At 40.1% G+C, this 26,807-nt stretch overlaps 1 protein-coding gene across 1 annotated transcript; it reads right to left on the reverse strand.

The window, feature by feature from the left end:
- Positions 1-11,435: 11,435 nt before the first annotated feature.
- yipf5 (Yip1 domain family, member 5) lies at positions 11,436-16,187 on the reverse strand. The gene is made up of 6 exons (XM_061085475.1): positions 16,111-16,187; positions 14,474-14,588; positions 13,922-14,094; positions 13,230-13,375; positions 12,903-13,084; positions 11,436-12,638 (listed from the first exon to the last, which is right to left on the reverse strand). The coding sequence occupies exons 2-6, from the start codon at positions 14,578-14,580 to the stop codon at positions 12,476-12,478; spliced, it is 771 nt and encodes a 256-aa protein (XP_060941458.1). The 5' UTR covers positions 14,581-14,588; positions 16,111-16,187; the 3' UTR covers positions 11,436-12,475.
- Positions 16,188-26,807: the final 10,620 nt, after the last annotated feature.

Below are 26,807 nucleotides of genomic sequence, written 5' to 3' on the forward strand. Positions count from 1 at the left end.
TTAGATGTGTCATTTAGCACCAATTACACCCGTGGTGTTTTAATGTGCCATTAGGATGCAGCCACAGAGAATGTACCCATGCCTACTCCAGGTTGAACACAGCTGTTATGAAGGATGTGTACAATCTGCCCCCAGATAGAAGGACGTGTCTTTAGTATGAGTGTTTAGTGGACAGAGGAGATATTGCAGCGCTTATTCCAAATATTAGCAGGGAGAAGGGCCTTGAAAGCACCATGTGAATACACAACAGAATATGTATGGAGCTGATATTAAGCGTCAGGGCCGTGACCTCGGCCGCCCCCCGGCAAACATACACACAGAAAACGAGCAAAACACTCCCTGCAGTGATAGTGAATGTCGTCCTTGTGAATTGAAAAAACAATCTCCTATACAATGTGAGGACTTATTGTATTTTCTTCTTCATATAACATATTATATTATATATATCAAGTCAAAGAGCAGACTATTTTTCCCTATTAATTCTTATGTAGGATTCATTTAACATGAATGTGAGTAACTCTGACAAATAGACTGTGTACACAACAGCACTAATATCTATATCAGCTGTAATGCATCATGCAGCTTTACATGCTTTATTTATATTTTACTGATACAACATATACTAACATAATATTTTGATGTTGTTATATTTCATTATGTAAAATTATTTAAACATATTTTTCCATTTACAGAATAAACAAATATGGAAAAGATGTTCACGGATCAAGCTCTAGTTCTCAGGCTATTTCTCATATTTCTACTCACACAGGCCCAAACACGACTCATGCAAATATCGTGAACCAAAACTCCTGAGCTTCATGGAGTGAAACAGTCTCTAAAAACTCACCAAATGGCAGAATAAGAAAATTGGATTGAAGAGATATTAAAGATCAGATATGATGATGAGAATTGTTGTAACTCTGACACAACTACTTTGTCCACAAAGCCTTTCTGAATGCACGTCATCAGGTTGTTGCCAGGTTAACTTTCAGCAGCCGGAGGTTTTTTCGCTGCAGTGTTACAGCAGAACCCCCCCCCCCCCCCCCCGAGGTCTTAAATAGCTCGTCTTACATTGAACCATGTGTTGGGTAACCTGTATGTGGACCAGTGCATGCCATCATGTGTGAGTGGAGTTCGGTGTTCCAAGTGATTAGCGCCTTAACAATTAGAGCACAATGATCTAATCTGCTATGAAGCAGAGCAACGAGAGCGACAGGGATGGTAATGAGCAAATGATTCCCATAATTGCATTTATGCATTATGTTAAATATCAAGAACAACCTGAACACTTAACTATTACATGTTTCATCTCGTGCTTGTTTCCTCATTTATAATATTTTAAGTAACCAATCAAAATGTAGGTAGAGGTTGATATCTGTGGGTGATGTTCCTGCAGGTTGTATACGGTTTTATGTTTAATTTGATATAACCATTGTGATATCCCAATAATAACATGTGCACGCTTTATATAGTTATAGCTCTAACAGTGTATTTGAATGAAGTCAGATATAGGTCAATATCCCCTTTAATATAGAAGTAATAAGAGAAGAGAATAGAAATAATCTAATATCTCAATATAACACAAAGCTAAGGACATCCTGATTCAGAAAACATTATATTTATTATACTGTTCCCTCATTGTTCCATACAGAGTTTATTGTGAGGTTTGAGTAAAAACCTGCAAAACAAACACAAATCTCGTTTTCTTACAGCGAAAAATAAAAGCAATAAGATTTAAATCTTAGTTAAATGCCTTAAAATGTTATTTAGTTGAATTAAACACTGCACAAATAATGTATCAATAACAGTATACAACGATTATTTTAACTACATTATGAACTGAGGGGAACAGAAAGGAAATTAGGGAAAGGACAAATATAAAAACAAATGTGTTTGTGTAAAAGGGGCAAATATATAGAATAATTACTGTGATGAATTTAAATGTGTGGCTCACTTGAAGAAATCTTTTTTACAAATCCTTGTAATTGTAAGTATTTGTTTACTTCTGTTTGATTTAATCAATTTTAGAGCCTAATAGGGTTGCGAGGTGAATTCTTATGGGTATGCAGGGTAGGCATGAGAAGCTAATGCTTCAGCCTACAACTTTTCAGGCTATAGATTTTCTATTCTCCTTTATTTATTTAGTTTTTTTGTAAACTTATTAATTTGTTTATGTTTTTTGTAACAAATCCTTCATCTGAAACATGTTTTGTGAATTGAAGTATCGTAAACTGAACCCAACTGAAGTATGAAAATGTTAAGTAACATTTTGTGTATTTTTGATTTCGATTCAATTCAAACCGGGACCAGTTGTGTACCTGTTGTATTTAAGCACTGTCGGATTGTTTATCACAATGAAAATAATAATTGTGATACTCATATAGATGATATTAAGGGATAGATGATCAAAGTAGGACCATTAATAATAGTTAAAGTGATAGTAATATGATAATGATAAGAGTAATGCAGATCAAATAATTAGAAGTAGCGGATATGAGTCAGAGATACAGCTGATGGTGTGTAAATAATCCTGTTTAGCTTTAACTCAATGGACATTGGGCTGTTTGTGTATATCTTCTGTATCATGACTACAATAGCTGATGCAGTTACATGTTGGTTAAAGGTAGATCACTTGACGTGCATGTCACACATTATACGACGAGACCCTGACAAGCCTGTTACCTGCAGCACAAGGAGTATAATTACTTAGTATTTTGGTACATCATATTACTCACTAAATATCAGGGAGCTATTCAGCTCGGATTTTGCATATGAATTAGTGACCTTGTACAGTCTCTCACAGGTTGATTGGAATGCAGGCAGAGGAATAACTCACTGTGGGGCCAACGCTGTGCTATTTGCTTAATAACACAGCTTTTTTCTATTGGCATCATTTTGTTCATAACGTGAGTGTTCATGTGTCCTTTATTGAAACACAAATACACAGCGCAGTGTAGATCTGTGTGTGCAGACTCTGTGTACATAGTATAGTATGTACATCACATGCCGTACATTTAAAATGCATATTCACTGATGATTTATGCAACTACACGTGCAAACTGATTAAATGAAGAAGGTCCGTTTACAGTCTGCATATGAAACAAAGCTCTCAGTGAATCCCAGCTGCCTGTCGTATGGTTTCTACCACAGACTGGAAACTCTCCATTCTTTCTGCGTATGAGCCAATACCAAACACTCCTCAGCCCACTGGAAAGCAATGACTGACAAATACCTGGTCAAAGGTTGTTACAGTTGATATTTCACAATTAATTCTCGGGGAATCAAAAACCAGGAAACTGTGGTTGTTTATATTCAAATGGAAAAATCCAACTAATGTTGTCACTGTAATAATATTGATAATAATAATCATTATTAACTGTTTGTATAGCACCTTTCAAAGTGCTTTACATACATTACAGATTAAAATAAAAACGTGTTAAAATTTAATTCAAATAAGAAGATATACGATTTTAAGAAAACTAAGAACATGTTAAAATTACCTTTTAAAGAAAAGGAAATAGATTTTTTTAAAGAAATAGAATTACATCTAAAAAGCATGAAAGCTAAAAATTGTGATAGAAAATATAAGAGCGCAAGAGTGCAGCCAAATGCAGGATCCAGTTAACGGCTTAAGTAAAGAACATTTATTTTATAATTTTGTCTTTAACATGACTAAAATTATGTGAAAGAGAGATGGTATATATGTTATAATAACAGACACAAAGGGGTCATAATTATGCTTACATATTTACACCATGTACAGGCAGACTTACCACTCTGTACAGAAACCCAGTGCTATAGCAGATAATGCTGTAGCTGATGATGATAAAGCCATTTACATTATAACTATACTGTAATTCTGTAAATGTGTATTATTATGTTAAATGACTTAATAGGTTTTGAATAGATCAGGTTGCATGACCTCACCTAAATGAGACCAACTCTCTGTTGCAGAAAATGATCTAACTGGACTCGACATGACAAAATACTAGTTGGTTCCATCGATCCATTTAAACATAGACCTCGTAGCAATAGACTCTATAAACACTTTATACTATATAGTTTTTATATTATTGATATTTATTTATTTTTAAGGTTTGTTCTCCCTCTCTCCCTTTCCTCTCTCTCGCTCTTCATCCTGTGTCTTGGTCGGCCGTGTCAAACCCGGCAACACGTTTGTCACAGAGCCATTTAATGAATAATTAAAGCCATGAGGTTATACAAGGCCCTGTCAAGACATTTCTCCGCTCCAGCTCTTCCCTCTGAGTCGCCATCGGGTCCATACGTCCCTCCACAGCCCGCCGACATAATGCCAATTACTTCCGGGCTTCTTGAGGGAAGCGAGAGTGGCTCCAACTGTGCGGCTGCCATGGCATGCTCTACTTTTAACTATTGAACTGATGACTCCTGAAATAATCATTGTGTTACCCTTACCCCACTGAGCAGGGTGGAATGAGACTCACTGCTACAAGATGGCCAGAAAAAAAAGTTATCGAAAAAGGTTTCAGGGCAAAAGACCCAGTGAATTAAAAGATGTTTTTTGTCATCCTATCATTGGAGAGCTGAATGAAATGAGGATGTGAAGTGTACACATAGTGAAGACCATGGTTAGAATATGATATATGTGTGCTATGTTAATTTCTAGGCCACACACACACACACACACGCACACACACACACACACACACACACACACACACACACACACACACACACACACACACACACACACACACACAGACACACACACACACACACACACACAGGTAATTACACTCGGTTGATCCCATGGTGAGTCGGGTCATTTGTTCATCCTGCTTTCTGTGCATATTTAAAGTTTTTAATATAAACTAGACATACTACCATTTCTATAAATAAAACAAATAGCATTAACCGAGACGTTTTAAGTAAATTTAGATTTTATTACACTTGGTATTCAAGAAAAAAAACAGATAAAGGTATAAATACTTCAAATATGTGTAGACAATAAACTCAGAGCATGAACAATGCCAGGTCTTATATTTTCATAATATACTGATACAGGTGTGTTTATGTGCTACACTCATTTTCTTGGAAGGTAATGAAATCAATAACATTTATATATTTAATCTCCCTGTATTTGTAAATTACACATTAATTGTACAAATTACAAGTCATCATTCATTTGCCATTTTTGGTGCCACTTTGTTTGATTTCCTATAATTTACTGGAGAGAGCAAAGAATAGACAAACACTGGAATTCAACATAAGTCACATTTCCACGACTGGAGGCACAAACAGGGAATGACATTAGTTGCTGCATGCTGCAGTTTAGCGGAAATTCTGAGTTACTATGCCTATGTTATGCATTTTGAATGAGAACGCCTCCAGGACGACCTAATGGGTTCCCAATCGTTGTCGCTGCTAGAATGTGACGTATCCACAACTTTACAGCCCAGAGTGAAAGGTTGAATTCTCTTAAAGCATAGAGGAAGATTAATGGAGTTAAACAGAGGGAGATTGACAAAAGGGACGATTAATGTGTCATTCAGGATTTCGTAGAGTTGTGTGCATCAAAGCGAAAATTTGCTATATGTAAAAATACAGCTATGTTATACACAGTGTTAACATTCTTTTCTTGTCATCCACTAAACCCTGCTCAGCTTATTTAGCATCAGGTGACTTATTTCTTTATTTCCTTTTTGTTTAGGTTTCATATCTCATGATCCCTTCTCGTCTTTTTTTTCTTTTGCCTCGAAAAAAACTCCTTTTTCTTAGAGAGCAGAGAAGTGAGACACACCCAAAACACACATTCTATGAGGTATCAAGATGCAGGTTAGGGAATCGACTGAAGGAGTGAAGGGTTTCTTCTCCTATTCTGGAGTAGATGGTTCCCAGTAGCAAGGGGAGCTGAGAGAGTGTTGTAGAAGAACTGCTGTTTCTATTAAACCTTGGAGAGGAGTGAACTCTTTAATATTCTTTTCATATTTCTCACTCCAACAGCGTGTGATCAAATGAAAGAACGCCTCGCTTAAGCATTGATCCATTCTGTTCCATGAAATTCTTTGCTTATTAGCAGTTGCAGAAAAGCTCCTCCCTTTTTAAATCCTTGCAATCTACACATAGAAGAATAAGAAAACTGAAGCATTTCCAAAATCAACTTGTGTAGATATACTGCAATTGTTTTTTGCTGCTCTTGTCTTGGAACACAGCCATTGAACGAAGCCATAAATAAATCGGTGTTTCCTGCCACGACATGCCGCGGCTGTTTGCTGTGGAAAGGGCCCGAAGGCAATATTCAATCTGCTGTCTGACTTCCTTTTGAAGTTTGATGAGTTCATAGAGGCTAGGTGCACATTCTTGTTTCCTTGCATATTAGTGTGTTCTAACATGTCGAGTTTATTTTTTGTTTTTACAACATCTACACCTTTTGGCCGATCTGCCGAGCCGAGAATCAAATCCAATCAATGCAATTCCATTCATTCTTATTCGTACTGCGCCCATTCACAACATTATCCCAAGTAATTTCACATAAGATGGAGGCCTTATTAATATTTTAAAGAGTAACCAAACAGTTACATCAGTGAGCAAAACACTTGGTGATAGAGAGAAAAGAGACGGGGAAGAGATTTGGGGTTAATGAAAGAGAGAGAGACAAGGAGCCATTTTTAAATATATGCATTTCTATCAGAAACACACAAATATACTGTATGCACATATGAGTGCATAGTTAAAATGTAATGCTCGTACAGCAGTGCATGCATACATATCAAATTCACATCCACTCATGAACACACACACACACACACACACACACACACACACACACACACACACACACACACACACACACACACACACACACACACACACACACACACACAGACACACACACACACGCACAATTCCCCTCAGCTGGACTCTTATGCTTCTCGTCCCCTCGCAGTGTTTGTGTTAGTTCATTGAGTTCTGAATCAACTGTTAGTCTGTGGTGCCACGAGAGGGGACAATTAGCCTAATGAAATGCAGGAGCAAATCACACTCAGTGCTGTGCAAACACTTGCTCGGTGAATATTCATGTGCTGTTGGCTTTGCGGATGCATTAAAAGGCGGCGCCGCTTAGCTTGAATACCAATTGTTACATTTCCACCTGAAGTTAACACCGTAATCAGCCCGGTTGCTGGTGTTTTGGAGCTCGTCTTCACTCGAACACAGAGCACATCTGTTAGCGCCTGGGCTCCAGCAACACCTGCAGCTGTTCGACATTTATATAACAGAGGCGCCCGCTCACCTTCTGCTTTAATGGATGGAGGAGGAAATGTCAGACAGTGCAGTTCGCCGGATGAACTTCAATCCCCACAAAAGTTGATGGTCTTGTTACAGTGCAGCAGCCTCCCGGCACATATGACCCTAGATGCTGTTATCTTGAAAAGAAGGTAGTGAATCAGGGGAGGTGACAGCTCTTAGGGACAATTCACTGAAATGGTTTAGAGCAAACATCATGAAAGGTGAAAAAGAAGTGGCTGCAGGGTCTAATAACATATAACATATCCCTCTGCCATTCAACCTGTCGCACTTCATCATAAACACGAGAAAACAGGAATAATCGAAATATCTTTTCATCTTACCTTGGAAAATAATATCAGGAGGCGCTAAATGAATTTCCATCATTTTGCAGATGTCATGCTATAACACCACTTGGAAACTTGGACACGCGGAACATGAGAGACTGGGCTCAAACGGCCAACCCTCTGGTTATTGGAAGACCCGCTCTACCTCCCGAGCCAAAGCCAATATACTGTATCTACATGGATAGACTATATGATCCTGAATGAATGTAATCAGGTAGACAAAATATGAAGGGCTGGATGACCTGTATTTATAAAAAACGATATATCTTGTCTCAAAAGGCTGTTAAAAAATGAGTCCATGTGTCACCTCTCGATTGGACAACTGTAAATCCTTTCTATTTGGACGTCCCAGTATGTCTGTGAAAAGCCTCCAGTTGATCCAAAATGCTGACAGGGACTAGATAGGCATCTGTTAAAACCCAGACTATGATTTAATATCCTTCTCCCTACGTACAAATCCCCTAATGAACAAGCTCCATAACAGCACAAAGAGCTCATAATACCCTACTATCCAAATACAACACATCAGTCTGAGAACTCAGGCTGGTGCTATTCAGAAGTGCAGCCTCTATTATTGATAAAACTATTACACATACAAGTATTATTATTGTAACGATCATTACAGCCAGCGTGACAGTGCTTGAACACAGAATAAACAGTGGAGCTGCTGCTGGTCTCTTTATCCTCTCTCTCACCTCTCCTCTTCTGTAAATGGACTAACATTGAAACAAGTCACAGCGGGAAACTTTCAACAAAGTGTCCGATAAAGTATGGGCTCCTGCTGAGAGGGGAACTAAAACACAACTGTCAAAATACTTCCACTCTTCTGTGTATGAATGCCCGTGTCACATTCATTCATGCATGAATCATTAGAGAGTATCTTTTCTGATTCAGTCGCCGTGCACACATTTGAATTTTTAATATGAAAAAAATCTAGGGTAAGTGTCTGTTAAGCCTCCATGCCTCCAACTCCACAGCCTGTCTTGCTCTACGTATTGATTTGTAGCAGAGCAGGAGAGGATCCCATCATTAGCTGCTCCTCACCAGTCAGACAGAGAGGACTGTGGCACAGGCCGGCCAGATGGAGGCCAGATTATCCTCCATTAGATAACGTATTGGGACGAATGGGAAGTCCAGTAAACTAGTCGGCTATTTCTAAAAAAAAGCCTTAGGATGATAAGGGAGGATTGTCACAAAACTGATGGGATTTCTCAGGGCCTGCTCATGGTAAAGGTACTTTATGTGTATTCAGGGTACCTGGGGAACTGAGAAATTGACATATTTACACTGTTTTATGTAAGATAAGCCAAATAAGATGAATAATGTGTTTTCAAACAACCGATAAATCCACCAAGGCTGGGCCCAGCCTCACACAAACCCACAGATTTCCTGAGAATGAATGACTCGGTGAAGTTTCTCAGAAAATCTAAAGGGCAGGGGGGATGGAATCGTTGCTCTGTTGGAAATGCCAGTTTAATGAGCACAGCAGAGATGATAGGTAACCTTACTCAACACTGTCATCTGGAGGCACTTGAGTGTAAAGGTTTTTAGGAGGTTATGAATAACAGGAAGCCGAGTCTTCCTGTTTTTAATAAGCCTCTTGTATTGGAGCTGTTTCTGCCAACAGTCGACCAGTTTTTTTTCTGGAGTATAAGAAAAAAATAAAATCCCAAAAGGAAGGGCAACATGTGTGAAAACATGTGACCAAGGGTCTCAAAAATCGTATTTATTGTCTTTATCTAAACAATTTTAGGTGCACACATCATAGATTTGACTGAAAAGGAGTGTGAGCAAGTCAGAGCAAAGTTTATGTTGTTGAAAATGGATTAAATTTAATTCCCACACTCAACCTATTGCAGGCTAGTCTGTTCTATAGGAAATGATTCTCAGGCAAAGATACAATCTGTATTTACACAGGAAGAGACTGTTTGTGTGCTTGTCTGCATCATGGTGACGATACAGAGACTAAAACCACTGAGTTCATCCTGTCCGTTGTTTTAATGTCTCCTGTATATCAATATTGATTATGTAACTGTATCCAGTTTATTGCTTATACATTTTATTATTTGAGACGTAATCACTTGTTCGATCAAATATCAACAAAAAATGCAAAACAGTTTGAACTAAAATGGTGAAGCTGATAATGAACACAACACCCTGTAATGTTTATCTGTAACGCGAGTTAACTTTGACATGTAAGAGCAATGTTAAACACAGGAAATCTAGAAAACTATCCTCACTTCTCATCAGAGGAAAACAAAGTGAATGCGTTTTAATCGTTTAAGGTGCCCAGTAGAGTTCAGGGAATTCAAGGGTTCAGATAGTCTCATGTTGAGTAGGATGAGAATAAGAACGAAGGAAAAGCTCTCCTCTGTGCCGTCTCTGTAAGGCTCAGGAGGGAATTCTGTGAGATGCCCTTGAGGGAATACAGATGCAAGATATTGAAAATCTGACAATCTCAGCTAACTGGCTGGAACCAGACACTGTACATTCGCAGAGGGTGCGTGAATGTTGAAGTCTGGCTCACTTGTATATACCCTGAATATAAACTGACTCAGAGATCTGCAGAGCTGAGGAGACACAGAGCTACAGAATAATATGCGAGAAGCTGCTCATGACATGTACCAGCAATGTTTTATTTAGAGAGAAACCAAATGCATCCCTGTGGAAGTGCGACACTGGACTCTTTCATACATAAAAAAAAAATAAGAATCTGACACTACACATACAAATATAGGTAGATTTTACCGTCTTATTTACTTGATATACAAAACAGATTATACATGCAGAAGATGCACATATAAACACGTGGCTATGTGAGCGAGTGGCCTTTTGAGACTGAACAGCTCCTGCTAGGTTTGCTTGAAATGCAAAGCATCTCCTTGATGTTGAGTTTGCTGGAATAGAAAAAGCACTCAATCTTAATTTTTGAATTATTCATCCCTGCCTAACTGGGTTATCAACCATTTAAGGAGCCCTCCCTTGTTTGCAGTTTTTGTATGTTAGTGAAAATGAAAACCCAGCGGGTACTAGAATAAACAGGCAATTCTGTTTTTACCATAACATTTTTTCCAGTACCTGCAGTACCGAGTTTTTGTATTGTAAAGCTTTGCTTAAGAATGAAAACATTGATAAATATCTTAATTTTAAGGGGACCTTTTAAAAACAGCCCAGATTGTGGGTTTTACTGTCAAAGATATAGTTGTAGTTTCACTGATCAAGATGACGATATGACAAAATATCCCATGATTTTTTAGAAAACTCCTTTGAGTAATATCACCAAGAACCGATTCATAGGTGCTGATTAAAAGGCAACACTCTGCAGAAAACGTGACTTGGTGGTGTGTATACACAAGTAGAGGATTATTCTACAATGTATTTGTTACAGTATTTTGAGCTTGTAAATGTTGAGCTCTTGTATTTTGTGCCTGGGGAAAAAAAAGGAGACATTATTAACAATGCTGCATATCTGAACAAGCTTTAGTCGGTGGTGCAAATATATCGAGCATAAGAAAACACCTTTCATGCAAAATTAGCTTGCTTATCTAAAAAGCAAAAACAATGGCGTGGGCTAAAAAGCATGTAGACTGTTTCCTATGATCTACCAATCAGCTGCGATAGAATCTCCACAGGTTGTTGGAAACTGGCATTTCGTATCATACACCCACTTCTTCCTGTGCACCTGGGACTTTCCTCTGCCGCACAGCGAGCACTGTAGGTCTAGAGGCCAGATAAAATCCCTGGTTCAGTCTAACAGAGGTTAGACCACCGCTTACAATTATCTGCTCGACCATAGATTGCATCATTCAACATCACACTGCAGAAAACCTTCAAAGACAACTTTAATGTACACGAGAAGACACGATCGACAGATGACACATCAAAGCATACAAAGCAAGCTGATGCTCTAATACAGATTTAAGAAATGTAAGGGGTGCAAACTACACAGACACAATATGTCGGTACATGGACATATTTAGTATCAAACTATTCGTTCTGAATATATTTCCAATTTTGTTGGGTTTTGAGAATTAGAACGAGTTTTGTGTGCAATCTGTACTTCCCTCATCCTGAAAGGCATCAAAACTGGACTGAATCTGAAGAGAATGCAATAAAATGTTACGTGAGAAAAGCAGAGCTGCTGATTTTATATCAAAGATCAGGTCGCTGCTGTGATGAGCACATGGTGAGATTCATGGCTCCTGAGTCCTAGAGAACAGAAGCTACTTCTCTATCCTTTCTGGGTGGAGAGGTAGAGAGAGCAGCTGTAATCTTGCACAGAATAGATGTGAATGCTTCCCTTTATCTTGCAGTTGTACAATTTACTTTCTAGAAATGGTTCACAAAAGCTTGAGCAAAAATGGCTATACATGGCGTTTTCCACTGGCTTCAAATAAACCAGCAGGGTTTGCTGAGGGTTGGTCATCTGTCCGTCTTGGAAATTGAGAACCTTTTCCCACTTGTGCCCAAATTTAACTCTCAGGTTCCCATTGTGTGAAGTTCATGCTCACTTCCTTCCCCTCCATGTCCTTAAAATCATCAGACTGCAATAGACCCAACGTGGTGCATGGGAGAGTTATTCTTCACCAGGTTTATTTGACAGCCTTCTCCTTTAAGATGCATGAGGGAAGCAAGGGGGGAAGTAGACGATGGGTGAGGTGATACACTCCGGCCTGCACATGGTCAAGTTGGAACGCTGTGAGAGGAGGAGGCTCATAAAAGAAAAATAAATCTTGGTGCCATTTCAAACAGCAGCTCCTCTTTTCTGTAATAACACTGTAATTAGCCAACAATTACACCAATTAGACTGACATTACAGAAATTGGAGAGCAGTTATTTTTTCAGCTGCTATTCGGTGGTTTTCTTTAGAAGACAGAGATGAGCGCAAAGACCCCGTATAAGAGAGCGCAGGGGTAAGCCACCAACAGCTGCTGCCCATCCATGGCCAACGCCGAGATGAAGATCTTTGAGGCCGAGAGGCTGCACCAGCCGATGATCGCTGAAGTTAAGATTATACCCACCAAGCCCCTAGAGAGGAAACAAAGAAGAAGCAGGACGTTATCTTTGGCAACGTCAAAAATTACCTGCAGTAAAGGAGCATTAATAGAATTTGATTGCATGTGGAAGATAAAAAATAAAAAAATGTGTTTATCTTCAGTTATTAACTTGTGCACGCTATCCAGTGCATACAAGTTTAGCTTGTTTTTTACAACTAGCCAGTGTCTTGAGTTGTGTCTATAGACAGAAAATCCCTGGCTTCATTTACAGGTTATATCAACACGGTGAACTAACTGTAAAGAGAGGAGGACTCCGCAGGTGGAGAGGAGGATCATGGGGAGGAGGCAGTATCCCAGCACGCTGGCCACACAACCAAAGGAGACGCCCGTCATACTCATGAGGTTGAGTAGACAGTACATGCCCAGGCAGCCGATTGCGCTGATACCGTAAACATAGCCAAACTGGATCTTTCCTGCCTTTGAAGGAAAAAAAACAAAACATACATGGATGCACCTACATGATGACAGCCGTACAGGTAGGTGTATATATTGTATATGTGCAGCAGTAGAGAATCAAGTATTTCATAAATTACCATTCACTCATGTTAATCAAATTATTTACCAGGAGGAGTGTTGCTCCAAAGGCCAAACAGAAGACCATGGGGCCTGCGAGGTCCGTCTCGTTCATGATGCTGCCGTCTGCTGCTTTCAGCGGATGCAGCACCGTCAGGGTCTTCTGCCAGATGTGGTCGAAGTTGATTCCTAATTCTGAGAGAAAAGCAGACGAATGGCACGTCCATGACAAAATGGACATAACTGTAATCCAACAGTCTGTAGAAGACAATCATTCCACAAAGTTGCTGAATGAACACTAAAGCCACCCAATGGTCTCCAAAATACATGATTATTGTTATTGATAGAACCATATATCACTTTTGTTACTCTATGGGGAAAGCAGCTGTGATGTATTGCTGCCATTATCGCTCTCAATTTTAAATTACTATGCTTTTGTTTGTGTGTGAGTGCACTAAATGTTTATTCCTTTATTCAAATTATTATCAACGTTAGTTAATTTTCAGCTTTGAATAAGAACCACGGTAGATCATTTGAATTCTCACTCTTTAGCATCCGTAGCGACCTATGACATTAAGGTTTTATCTGTTGTTTAAAAACTGCAGAAATACAAATATATTATTGCGATTTACAAAAACAATACACAATGAGAAGAACAGTAATACAAGCAAAGTAAGAGAAACTGTACAAGAGCCACAGGGCTATGAGGAGGTCAGATCCTCCAGGTTGTGGTTCACCTACCTTCTAACAGCGGTGGCTCGTCATCAAAGCCACTGCTGTACAATGACTGTGCCGGGGATGGAGTGTAGGTCTGTGCGGGCTGGAAGATTTGTCCTGTGTACGGCTGCTGAGGCTGCATTATCCCTGGGGTGGCGTAGCCCATGGGCTGGGAGTAGTCATACTGACCGTATTGCCTGGAAGACACATAGTAATTAGGCTAAATAACAGTCTTTGAGAGAAGGACAGACAATTTCTACTTTCAAATTTTCATTTTTCTTCACAATGATGAATCTCAGTGAGGCAGCGTTAACATTTAGAAAATTGTTTGTTGCCATTCAGTTGAAGAATCTGCACCTATTCTTATAAAACAATCATCCTTCCTCATCCTAAATACAAACTTGGATGGAAGTTTCAAACTCACGTCAACGCATGCTGTTAAATAAAGTGTTAACCACAGGTAAGTAAAAAGTCTTTAGCAGCTAAAACAGCACGTAAATAATGAGAAACTGTGTTGTTCTTGGAGGAGTAAAGAGCTGAGGGAGAATCGAGTAAGGATGACTTCATTTGACTTACTGTTTTTCAGTGTTGCTGTTGCTGTAGCCATAGGCGGCCTGGTTTTGGTCCTCTACACTGTAGCTCGACTGGTAAAAGTCTGTGTTTAAGTTGTCGAACCCCGACATCTCGCACTCTGGAAGAAACAGGAAGATAACAGATCAGCTAGTTAGTCTGCAGTCAGGTATTCTAATCTCTAGACATACTGTATACTACACGTTACACACTCTATGCCAACCTTGTTCCTTCCCTGTTTAAGCAATGACTATCCCATTATTACAATCCTAAATGCTGTTCTGTTGAACAATAATTCTCTGTGATAAATTAGGTCACGTTGCCTAGAGACACATTCTACACGTTTTCATTGGACTCAGAAACTATATTTTTATGATCAAACCAACATCACAAAAGACAGAATGTGACTAAGCTAATGTTTAGTTATCCACAGAGGATTGAGCATCAAATATTGTTTTAGTAGCTACATTATTATTATTAATTTATAAAGTAAGTACAACTCCAACAGCAAACAAAAATTAAAGAGTTAATCTTCAAGTGGTATTGACCTGTTACTTCTTTTTTCATGAACTTAAAAAAGGGGAACAACAGTTAGAGAACCCTGCTTAATTAATTCTTCACCGCAGCCATTTTGACACTTTCTGTATCCAGCTAAGGAGTTGTCATTGACTCTTTGCGGACTCCTTCAATTTCAGAAGATAATATATAATCTGTTATCTACATCTTCAGTGTTCAAGTCCTAAGAGCTGCATGTTGTGTTTCGTGTCTGTTGACCGTGGAACATTTCCATCCAGACTTCCAGACAGCTGTTATTCAGTGGAATCCATCCTTCCCTCTATCCACACAAACCTGAAGCATTTCATATCCAGCCCTAAGCTTAAACAGATGAGTGTGTACTGAAGGCTGACTCTATAGGGTGCCAAAAAGACCTAAGCACATGACACTTAGTCTTTACTAATTGTCACCATGTGACAGGGCAATAATAAATATCATAAGACTCTCCTCAAAATCAACAAAACATGCTAATAGATCCGAATTTCGTGCGTAGATCTCACTGGTGAAGAGGCAGCTTTAACCCTGAAACCCGGAGAACAACCAAACCTCCCAGGGAACAGTGTTCAACTACAACAACATTACCCCAGGCTGCATGACGGATGTATGTTGTTATCCTCTATATAAAAAAACAGCTTTGATCGTGAACACTGTAAAGTTAACGCAGATTAAACCAACAATAATCACCACAAACCACTGTCCACCCCCCGTTATAAAGACAACGTTATCTGATGATTTAAAACACAGCTAAAGAGGCTAACGGATGTAGCTCCACACATAACAGGGACACAATCTAGTGTCAGCGGGGTATTATTATACAGTGTGCTAACTATCAGACCGCAGCTGATCAGAGAAAAAACACGAATCTAATGGAAACACTTGATAAACTGCTTTCATTGGGAGGCTAACGTACCGTTAACTCAGCTGCTACTTGGTGAGCTAATGCTAGCTTTAATAACAGCAGTTGCGACCTGGCCTGTGATTATTTTCTTGTCCCTGACGTCAGCGGTGGCTTTAATATTTCACAATCTTTTCGTACAAATGATCTTTATCGTCGAGATATGAACTCAGCACGAAGGAGCAGCAGGTACCTGTGTTGTTGACGAGTCGGTCCCCGGCGCTGCCAACTTGTTTGCGGCTGCTACGTGTCAGGAGCACAGATGTAAATCTTCCGGGATGAGACGGAATGGACCGGAAGAGGCGACGGGACACTCAGAAACTGCCCTTTGGAAAAAAGTGCAGCGCCGCTTACATACCATCAATGGTATTACACAATGGCCATCGACTGAGAACATCACGTACAGAAAAGGAAAAATTGACAGAAACACAAACTTGCTCTTTGTGTGATGACACCAAGAGAGTCTGGAAGGACCTTTTTGAGTTGCATATTGATCATCTTTAGTGAATTTTCATTATTTGGGGCAACTTTGGCTTTGTTACCCCCCCCCCAAGCAAGAAGAAGCGTGTTTCTTGGTAATAAATTAGATTTTGTTTGGCAAAACATGCATACATGCAATTATAGCAATAAAGTGTCCTGTTCTATATTTTTTTCTAAAAGATGTTGAACAATATGTAAACCTGTTTCATTGAAAATCTTGAAATTCGACAGGATACTTACATGATTCATAACAGTAGCGGCTTGTTTGTTTGTATTGTCCTGTATGTTATTTTATACAACCCCAGGTATACTTGTTTCTTATTCTGAAGTGTCCAGTTAATTGACTCTCAAAACTGTGATTGTTCGTGTGAGTGGTTGTGTATTTGTACAGCTCAGCCCTGGGATACTCTGGTGACGTGCCATAGATGGATGGAAGGATGAGTGGCAGGTCCGTAGACAGACCTTGATGATGAGAGGTCAGAGGACAGTGATCAGAGTGGTTGGAGCAAATCTATTGAATTAGAAAATCTAACTCACATCTCTATTCTGTGGTGAGCATATCAGAGTAGACACCATGTCCAACCTTAAACTTTCCACTCATAACTGCCGAAAACGATGTGATGCAAAGTATAATATGGTGATGATACAAAATTTATTCAAATTACCAACTGAGCACTGAAAGGTCACCTGTACCCATCTAGAGAAACATTAGCAATGTATAAATCTTTATATCATGATACATAAACAACCACAAGACTTTGGAAAAAACACAGAATTTCTAAAGAGACATGGTAAGACATCTGTAACTACGGTCTGCTTTGCCCATCACAGGTAGGTACGAGACCCTTGTGAGTTCTGAGTCATCGTCTGAGGAAACCAGGGTCTGATGGTAACAGAGACAGAGGGTAGAAGATAATTTAACAGGACAAGTGCGAAGCTCCAGGCGAGAACAACGGTAGTCTCTTTCATCAGGAGGCAGAGGAGGCCATCGATCACTCGGCCCGTGCGGGAGAGCTGGGCCACTACCAAATACCGCAGGCGGATCCATCCTTTCTGATGATGACAGATAATGTAAAATAATTGGCTGATGACCTCTGCTGGGAGGAAACAGGTACGGGGGGGGGCGGCGGGCTGAGACATTATCAGGGATGTTGGCGTGACCGATAATGAATGGCACACTACAAACGAGGGACAGAAATTAAGGCAAATTGTCGATCCCCTCTACGGCACAGGACAGATAGGAATACAAAATGACCAACTATTATCTTGGACTTTTACTCTGAAATTATTAAACAATATTATTATGGATTATTTCTGCCCCTTTTAGTTGAAACTGTAACATCTCTGTTATCTATTATATTAAACTGTTTGAATTTCAGCCATAGATTAAATGCCACAGTGTTAGGAGAAACTAAATAACAAAGGCTTGGCTCTTATCCTAGCCCGGAGTTATCAAGGGATTTTGCCCTCTTCTTGCCAGGAAACTTTGCTACCATCATTTATGTTGTGTTCCCCGTTGAAGACTATGCAGCCAACTGGATCCAGGACTTTATGTTGAATCGATTTTCAAAAATTGTTCTATTAAATGAGAAAATACTATGGTCATTTTCAGTTTAGTAGTATTGATTAAAAAGGTTTACCTGCTCTAATGTTCAGAAAAGTCTATTGCTCCTCTTTTCAGCCTGTGTCTGAAATGCTTCGCTTTAGCTTCTGTCTCTTTAACGCCTCAGGTCTGCTATGATTGGCAATCTGGCCCTCTCTAAAACGATTGGTCAATTTCTTCCAGTGCATTAACTTGTGTAGGAAATGTCGGGTTCCACTCTTGCTTTACCTGGCTTCGTGAGGGGGGCGTGCCAGACTAGATGCATGGACGTGCATTTTGCAAATGTGGCGATTATGTCACATGACATCACAATGATTAGAAAGCATCTGCCAGAATACTACCGATGTGTTTCTGGAGATTCAGGATCAGTGTTTCCTGTCGGGGAGAGGAGGTTCTTTACTGCGAACTTTGTGCTTTTCAACTTTGCAGATCTTTTAAAGACACACAAACACAGATAACACACCCGAGGAAAGAACAACTGAAAGGGCACAATATGGCTCCTCTAAGGTTTGTTTTTATACTGACCAACAGGCAGAAGCAATGTGGAGCAACAGAAAACAATAAAATAATATCACTAACAAACCTATTGGCTGTATAGGCCCGACATGGATCATTTCACTGTTTTCTCTGCTGTGGAACAAAATCAATTTGATGCACGAACCACAAATTCCTACAGCAAACCCGACTCATAAGCAGAAATGAGTCGCCTCCCCTCCACTGCCTCTCATCGTTCCTCGCACTTTAAATCATTTCCAAACTTGAAGAACATGTTTCTTCTTAATCCACTTAATGAGAGAAAATTGAAAAGTGCCAGAGAGGGTAATTGAATATATGGCAGTGTATTGCTATGTGCGGTCATAATTGCCTTCTTTTATAAAGTCTCTGCTGTAATCCTGCTGTCACTGCCTGGGTGGATGAGTGGATTAAAACTAGTGAATTTCCTCACACTGCTGCAACCTCTCGTCTCCATCCACCTACTACAGCCTCAATTAGGATTTCTCTCTCCGCCTCTCCGGGATCAAGGGGAGAGGAAGAAGAAAGAAATCCACCTGTTTTATTATGAGTTCTTCTGTACAAAAAATGGAAGCAGAAGGGAGATAATATTCCTCCTTCTCCACATAACACACAATAATGAGCGCCAAACACGCAAAGCTCTATCTTCACAGCAGAAATGGATGCAGACTTTTCCTCGGTACATTACGAGAATAAATTCCGTTAAATCATTTAATTCAATTTCCTGCCGCCCCGTTGACACGACTGCTGCACAGATCATAAATTAATAGGCATCTGCTTCTTGCGCTGCAGCTCTCTTCACTCTGTGAGCGAGTCTCAGTACACGAGCAATAACATAACAAACAGCAGCTAAAGTTTGTCTGCTCCAAAATGAGATTTCCACCCACCGAAGATTTAGCAGCTTCTTCCCAGAATATTTTGATTACACAAACACTAGATGTAAAGCATCAAAAATGTGATATTCTGAGATATCCGTGCTTTGTTTTGTCGTCCACATGTATAAATTAACACATATAGGTACATTAAGGCGAGTGTGATTTCACGTGAACCTTTGATTCTGGAAAGGCAGACAAGCCTAATACAGGTCTGATGCTTTCTGGGGGAGGGCACTGTGGAGCTGTGCCATCTCCTCCTCATGCGCCTCTGGCTGGTATCGAGGACGGCACCAGTCGACCCACGAGTGTTCTCCCTGTCAAAACAGATTTAGAAGCTTCTAAAATAAGTCTCATATTGTAAACAGAACATGGCCTTGGTTCCCCTTCCTTCTTCCACAGCAGCCTCACAGCCACTCAGCCAAGTTTCACTTCCCAGTAACTTTTCTCGTATAGGATTTAGTATTACTGATGCCATTCACTTGTATACACCCTGCTGGACATTAATTAGTTTTATCCCAGTGGATAAATGCTGCTTTGTTATTGCAGATCAAATCATAGAAATTCTATATTTGTTTTCTCCCCCCGCACACGAAAGCATCTTGGGGGTTGTTGTTTGCAACATTTCCAAAGTGCAGAATCCATATCTCACAATTAAAGTTCCATATCTCTTCCATTGTTGATGCAATGATCGATCGATCGAGATTTATTCATCAAGGCTGATGCCAAAATCAATGTGTTTGGATAGAGGACTGCTAATAAGCAAAATTTCATGCCAATATGTAATATCTATAAATGAGCACTTTTCAGCGTTGGCCATATTTCAATGTTGGTAAATTACAAACTAAACAAAAACAAAATAAATACCAAATGTAGAATAGTAAAAGGAATGATATTATCACATTTTAAACCACAGTTATGAATCAAAAATGAATTCAGAAAATCTAAAGGCTGATAAAAGTCTTTTTTTCCCCATCTAACAGAAACAAATGGTTTGACAGAGGTAAAAGTGATCCAGGACTTAGGCAGAGATTTCTTATGGGACTCCAGCACAATTGACAGCTTACATTTTCAGATCATCAGTTCGCCAGAAAAATACTCCCTCGGATACGCTCACACGCTTTTATATCATCAGTTTATGAAGTTTAACTTGTTCCAGAAGTTATGATGAAGCATCGCAATTTCTTTTGTGTCTGCTGTCGGCCGACCCCCTCAAACCCTCACAATCCTTGGAGAGCAGGTATTATCTGTTTGTCTTCGGCTGTGTTCACCGGACGGCAAGAAAAAATGCAGAAAGCCAGAAGTCTCCTTCACTGGATGCAGATAGTCTTTGGGTACCACTGCATTGTTGCATTGTCAAAGCTGTTCTGTTAGTGGATGAATAAATATCTGACCTTTAAGGATTTCTCCGTGTCAGTGCTAAAATATGAGAAGCCCTTAGTCTTGCTCTACTAATTTTGTATTTACTGGCCTTAATCAATAGCTGTACTGGAAATATCTCAGTAGCATTTAATTCCTGTTCATATTTATCTTTTCTTCGTCCAATCTGTTGTGCGTTCAAACATAAAAAAAAAGATTGATTACTAACATCAGCTCCAGACATGCACAGTTCGTGGGTTCCCCTGTAGTTACTGTTATTTACTGTTGTTAACCCATGCAGTTTCAAAAGGTGGAGGACACATCTCCACTTCCTCCCACTGTACAGAAATGAATCATCTCATAGGAAAAAAACACCCTAAATGACATAAATCATCTTTGAGAAATGTATTTGACACCTATTTTGACATTTTAATGTTGTCCATGTACCATCCAACAACATGGAGCAGGCCTGTTTGATGACCAATACAGCAGCCAGGCACCAGGTGGCGGTAAGGACCCTTTGGCTTCACTTTTGCAGAGCTACCATGTCGTCCATCTTCATCCACATTTGTCTATGGGTTCACCACACAGGACCGTTTTCCTGATGAAATCACAGACGACAGGAGAGAACCACCACTCGTTCATTTATTCCTCTTCTGCTCACAATCAGTCACTTTAGTTTTCTCACCCTGACAGAAGTTATTCATTTACAGAGAGCCTCATACTCTTCTCCAGCGCTCACTCCATTCGTCTTACTTCTACACTGTATCTCAACGTTGTCAGCCGCAGCAGGGAGAGGGATGCTCTGGAAATAAATTCTGTTGATACACACGTTATATAAGGTGAAAATAAATGAATAAAATTAATGTTTCCTGTGATTCAGCAACACACTTGAAGCATTAATAATACACCGAACATCCTTCAAAGCATTTACAGTAAATTACTGAGAGTAGCGGAGGAGGAAGATAAGTAAAATCCCCTTAAAGCACCTTTACAGTTCAGAGGACTTTTGGAGATTTGGTCCCATCGAGAGATTTGTCACACACTCAGGACCTGTGGAAACCACCCTTTAATCCCAAGAGCCAGGGAGTAATGCCCGGAAAATACTGAGGGGAGGCGGAGAGAGAAGGAGGGAGGGAGGGAGGGAAACACACACACACACACACACACACACACACGTACCGAGCTGACTATGGCAGTAAACTACAGCCCCTCCACGGTGTTCCCACATGGCCTTTACGCTGGCAGAGGGAGACTGGGTGCTTAGCAACATCTCATCTGCATGGTTTGCCAAATCAACAGGGTCAAGATCCCTTTAGGGTTGAAGAACCTCATGTGTGCCGTGCTGTGCCAAAGGGCGGCCTGAGATATGGAGAGAATCACACAGATACGGTCTGACTCTGCGCCCGGCAAAAAGAAAATCCCTTCTTCAGTTGCTTAGTCTCAGTTTTTAGCCTCCAGGATTTACTCTGCTTTAAGTCAGGTTGCTGGTGTGGAGCAGTCGGGAACATCAGCTGTTTCAAGTGCAGTTTCTCTTGTTTCAGGATTTAATGCCCGTGCCGAGAAAAAAATGAAAAATGAACCTCGATTTAAAAAGAAAAGGAGAAAGACTTAAAACAAATTGAAAATATTAGAAGCAGCTTTACTGATTTAACCTCAGTTATACGGTTTTAATTGTTGCATTTCATTTTACAAATGCGCTGATAAGGTATTCTATTCCCTGGCGAGTTTCTCAAATGATCTTTTACAATTATTTTAATTTGGTTTCGAAACATAAATTAAATGGTAAAAGCACTGTAGTTATAAGAAGAGCTTTTCCAGCCTTATCAACTACTCAAAGCTCTTTAGACCAAAAGTCCCATTCACCCACACATGCGCTGCTATAGGCAGATTTTCTTCTATTAAACATTCATACACTGTCAGTACAGTCGTCAGGGACAATTCAGTGTTAAGTGTCTTGCTCAAGGACCCTTCAGATTGCAGACTTGAGGAGCTTGGGATCAAACCACCAACTCACTGATTAGTGGACAACCCTATGTACCTCCTGAGCCACAGCCTGACAGAGACCAGTCAGATGTAACCTAAATCAACAAATCAATGCTACAAGCAAAGTATTAAATATATTTTAAATGCTGTTAACACGACGGTGAGACTAATGCTGACGTGTTTTAATAATGTTAACTATAAACTAAAGTACGAGCTCCATTCAAATTAAAGCATGTGCACACGAGTTGCATTTTATATGGGTTTGGTGAAATGCTACCGAGCCGCAAACCACATCTGCTGTGGTTTTACCTTGGATGAGAGTTAAATGTGCAGAGAACAACGTGGATCTGAGTGAATGGTAACTGGACGTGGTCATTACGGTTCATCTGCATCCAACAGACAGATGAGTCAGAATACATTTACACACAGTCAAGGGATGTTTCGTTTTTTAAAACAAATGATTTTTTTTCTTGGATCTGTCAGATCCACCGCCCCCTCCCATCCTTTCACTACACCCACAACTTGCTCCTGGCCAAGTTGAGTCAGCTGTATCCAACACCAGCTACTGTACACGCAAAATCCACTGGTTTAATACCGTGCACAAGTTTAATCACTTTCTAGTTCCTTTTAACAAAGAGAAAAAGGACATTAAGAGAGAGCCCTTGGGTTGTGTTGGTGTTCCCGGTCTATATTGGACTGTTTATAGATAATTATCATATCAAACCTTTTTCATCCTGATAATATATTTATGTAATGAGTTTATCTTAACAAGTGTTCCGCATCTCTTTGGAACTTCCGAACCCCATTGACCTGAGCTTACTAGTTGTTGGTTTAAGTAAATGTTTGTGGTTAGTTATATTGTGCTATTTATCCAAAAACTTTCTTTTAAACCCTTCAAATTTGTTAAACAGTGGTAAAAAAAGCATCTATGTTGTTCCTGATTAAAAATATAACAATATTAATATAGTAATAGTAATCAAGAAAGGACATAGTTCATAAGACATAGTGTATATTCACACACAGAAGCATTATGCAGGGACATGTGTTTTTGTTATGTATGTATATGCTAATGCACATGACTGACAATGTGTGCTGGTTCGTCATATCTGCCTTGCAAATATCTGTGTCACACTAATGGGACGTGATGCTCGCTGCTCCTTTTTGTCTCTCTTGTCTGTGGCGGGGTTGTATAACTTAGTCCTGGCCCTTGTGTGTCGCTCATCACTCCGGCAGACAGAGTGTTGGCGCCTTTGACTGAAAGAAACCAGCTCCTCCAGGAAAAGCCTCCACTTGAACGCTTTCCTCTGATTCCAGCCTTTGTTCGCTCTATAGAAACAATGTAGGCTGACAAGTGAAAAACAAGAGCCAGACAGGATTCTTTTACCCTGCAACAGCCAATTAAACATCCAAAATATGTAAGTGATCTTCATTTCACAGCTTAAGACACATTTGCATATTCAACGGAAGTTAAATTCCAATCGTTCCAAATGTAATGTGAAAAACACACTATAGGTCATTGAAAACATCATGTCTTTGAAAATTAACTACCACAGCAATAATAAGGAGATAAGAAAGCAGCCTAACTTATGTCAAGGTTGTCAATACCATTTGGCTTCTTGTCCTCTCTGGTTCTCGGAGCATCATCCGTGTGCTGTGTGCTCATCAGAAGGACGTTTCTATTTCTCTGAGGACATAACAACAAAAGAATCTGTGTTTCTGTGAGGGTACACTTTGTGGCCAGTAGTGCAGAAAGAAGTTTGATGGCTTGTTCAGTCTGACTGTCCCCAGCCTGGTCTGGTTTTCCTTTGCAGCTCTTCAAGGAGTACATGCAAAGTAAAGATATTTTTACCTATGACGTGTCCCTGGAGACCTGCTGTCATGTCCTGAACCAAACACGTGGCCTGGTTCTCCTCCGGAAATCAGCGGCAGCAGCTTCGGCAGGTTTGTACACGTGCAGGTTCCAGTCGTTACGCGCTGATCACACCTTGATCCCAAAACTACATCTGTGACAGCAAGCAATCTTGTCGTGTTGATTATGGCCAAGTCAGGTTTCTATGAGAACAGATAACATACTGTAGTGTGATACTGGTTAGAAAGAAACAGTGAGCTCAGAGATGATGGGGAGGGCCGCGGTGAGCCTGCAACCTTCCAGTCAAAGAAAGAGTGGAATTTGTTCTGGTCTCCATCAGCTCAGGTTGTTATTAGAATGACCCCAGGGCCGACGAGGTATCCCTGACATCAAAGCCTGCTTTGAACTGCTCCTGATGGAGCCCATGGAAATCATAGTCCTGAATATGACAAACTTTGAAAGGGGACAGATTTCAAAGAGAAGAGGAAGAGGGTCGACCAGCCAGACACTCAGACGTACATAAGTCTGTTGGCTCGGTCTGATGTAGATCCGCCTGTAATTCACGGAATGCTTAATCTGGTCTCATATTTCTTTTCACCTCACCATGTCATTACAGAGCTTACATCTAAAATCTAATGCATGCAAAATTGAACTGCACTAATAACAGTGATGCAGTCTCATGATTTGTACCACCACCAAGCAGGTTAAGTTAAAGTTGAAGCCCTGAGGCAAATTGTGTCTTGTGAATTTGGGCTATTCAAATAGAACTTTAATGATTGAGTGATCGATTAAGTTGTCAGAGATTACTTTACGGATCTTTGTCAGGGGGCTGATATTTATGAGTGTGTGCAGTATGGTGCAGACCCAACTAAAAATCTTAATCTATTAAAATGTGGTTTCATAAGGGGACTGTTGGGTCGCTCTTCTGGTTTTTGGGTATTACGATCACATCACTAAGTAAATGCATCCACACTATCCAGCTCGTAAAAAATACATTTAAATAAAAATAAATAAATAACTGCATTTAGCATCATCATTACCATCATCTAAAATCCTTCCTGCTCTCCGCTCCTCAAATTGCATTTACATTTGAACATGTAAATAACTCCTGGCTCATGGTGGCTGCATCTAAAATAGCTGTGGATCCATATTTTCGATGTTCTGTTTACACTTGGCTCCAAGGCTACAGCCTCTGTCTTGATGCCTTCACCGGCTGTACAGCACACACACAGAGAGACACCTGCAGAGTCGGTGTTAGTGAGTGGGATGACAGCTCTGCTGCTGTGTTGCTGGCCACAAGACAAGCTGAGACATTCAACTTCTTGGTCGGCTGTGGTGTCTTGGAGGCTTCTTCACTTATCCTGGCTCCAGGAGTGGCTTGTCTGTCCCTCGGTGCCCTGCTCTGCTCCAGCTGCCATAGCCCTTAATGTTTAGTGGGCTCCCTGTTAAATATCCTCGACTCCGGGGGAAGCAGTGGACCTAGTTTAGCACAGAGGGCTGCGTCAGCCTGTGTAGAAAGTGGAGGGGCAGTAGTGGAAGAATGACACAAAGCAAGAAGGAACTCAGTTTTTGGCCTGCTGCAATAGGCAGAAATACTGTTCAGTAACCAAATCATTGCTCAGTAACCAAAACAATATCACACTCAGTTCATCCATTTTCTAGAAACTGTTTGTAGACAAAATATTGATGATGATGTATTGAGATGCGATGATTACAGTCTAACAACTAAATCTCCTTTGCTGGTGTAGTGGGTCTGACTTCGAGGAGGAGGAGGCTGTATTCACCGGGAATCAGCTGAAAATATTTTGTTTTGATATCAAATCTGGGGCATTGGGACTTGTTGCTGATTCCCACCAGGACGTTACAGAGTTTATGGCTGAAGATCAATAAAGGAGTGATGTTTTGGAATGTTCATGAGTTCGTCGGCAGGTTCCTGTAATGAGCTGCAAACCGGGAAAGTCTTTGAAGACTCAGACTTGAGATTGATGAGTCATTGCATTAGTAACCAGAGGTGTTGACCTGAATATGGTAAGAGTTCAGCCCGTTCTCCAGCCTGCTAAGACGATCTAAAGGGGACTGATAACACATACAATTACATATATATATATATATATGTGCCTCTTTTTTCGTTCCTCAACCAGATTGATCTTACTTAATATAAACTGGTGCGACCAATTCTGAGAAAAAAATTATGTTTAAGTTCAATTTAAGTCAATGAATTATAATAG

The sequence above is a fragment of the Limanda limanda genome, chromosome 14 (assembly GCF_963576545.1).
Source record: "Limanda limanda chromosome 14, fLimLim1.1, whole genome shotgun sequence".
NCBI classification, from domain to species: Eukaryota; Metazoa; Chordata; class Actinopteri; order Pleuronectiformes; family Pleuronectidae; genus Limanda; species Limanda limanda.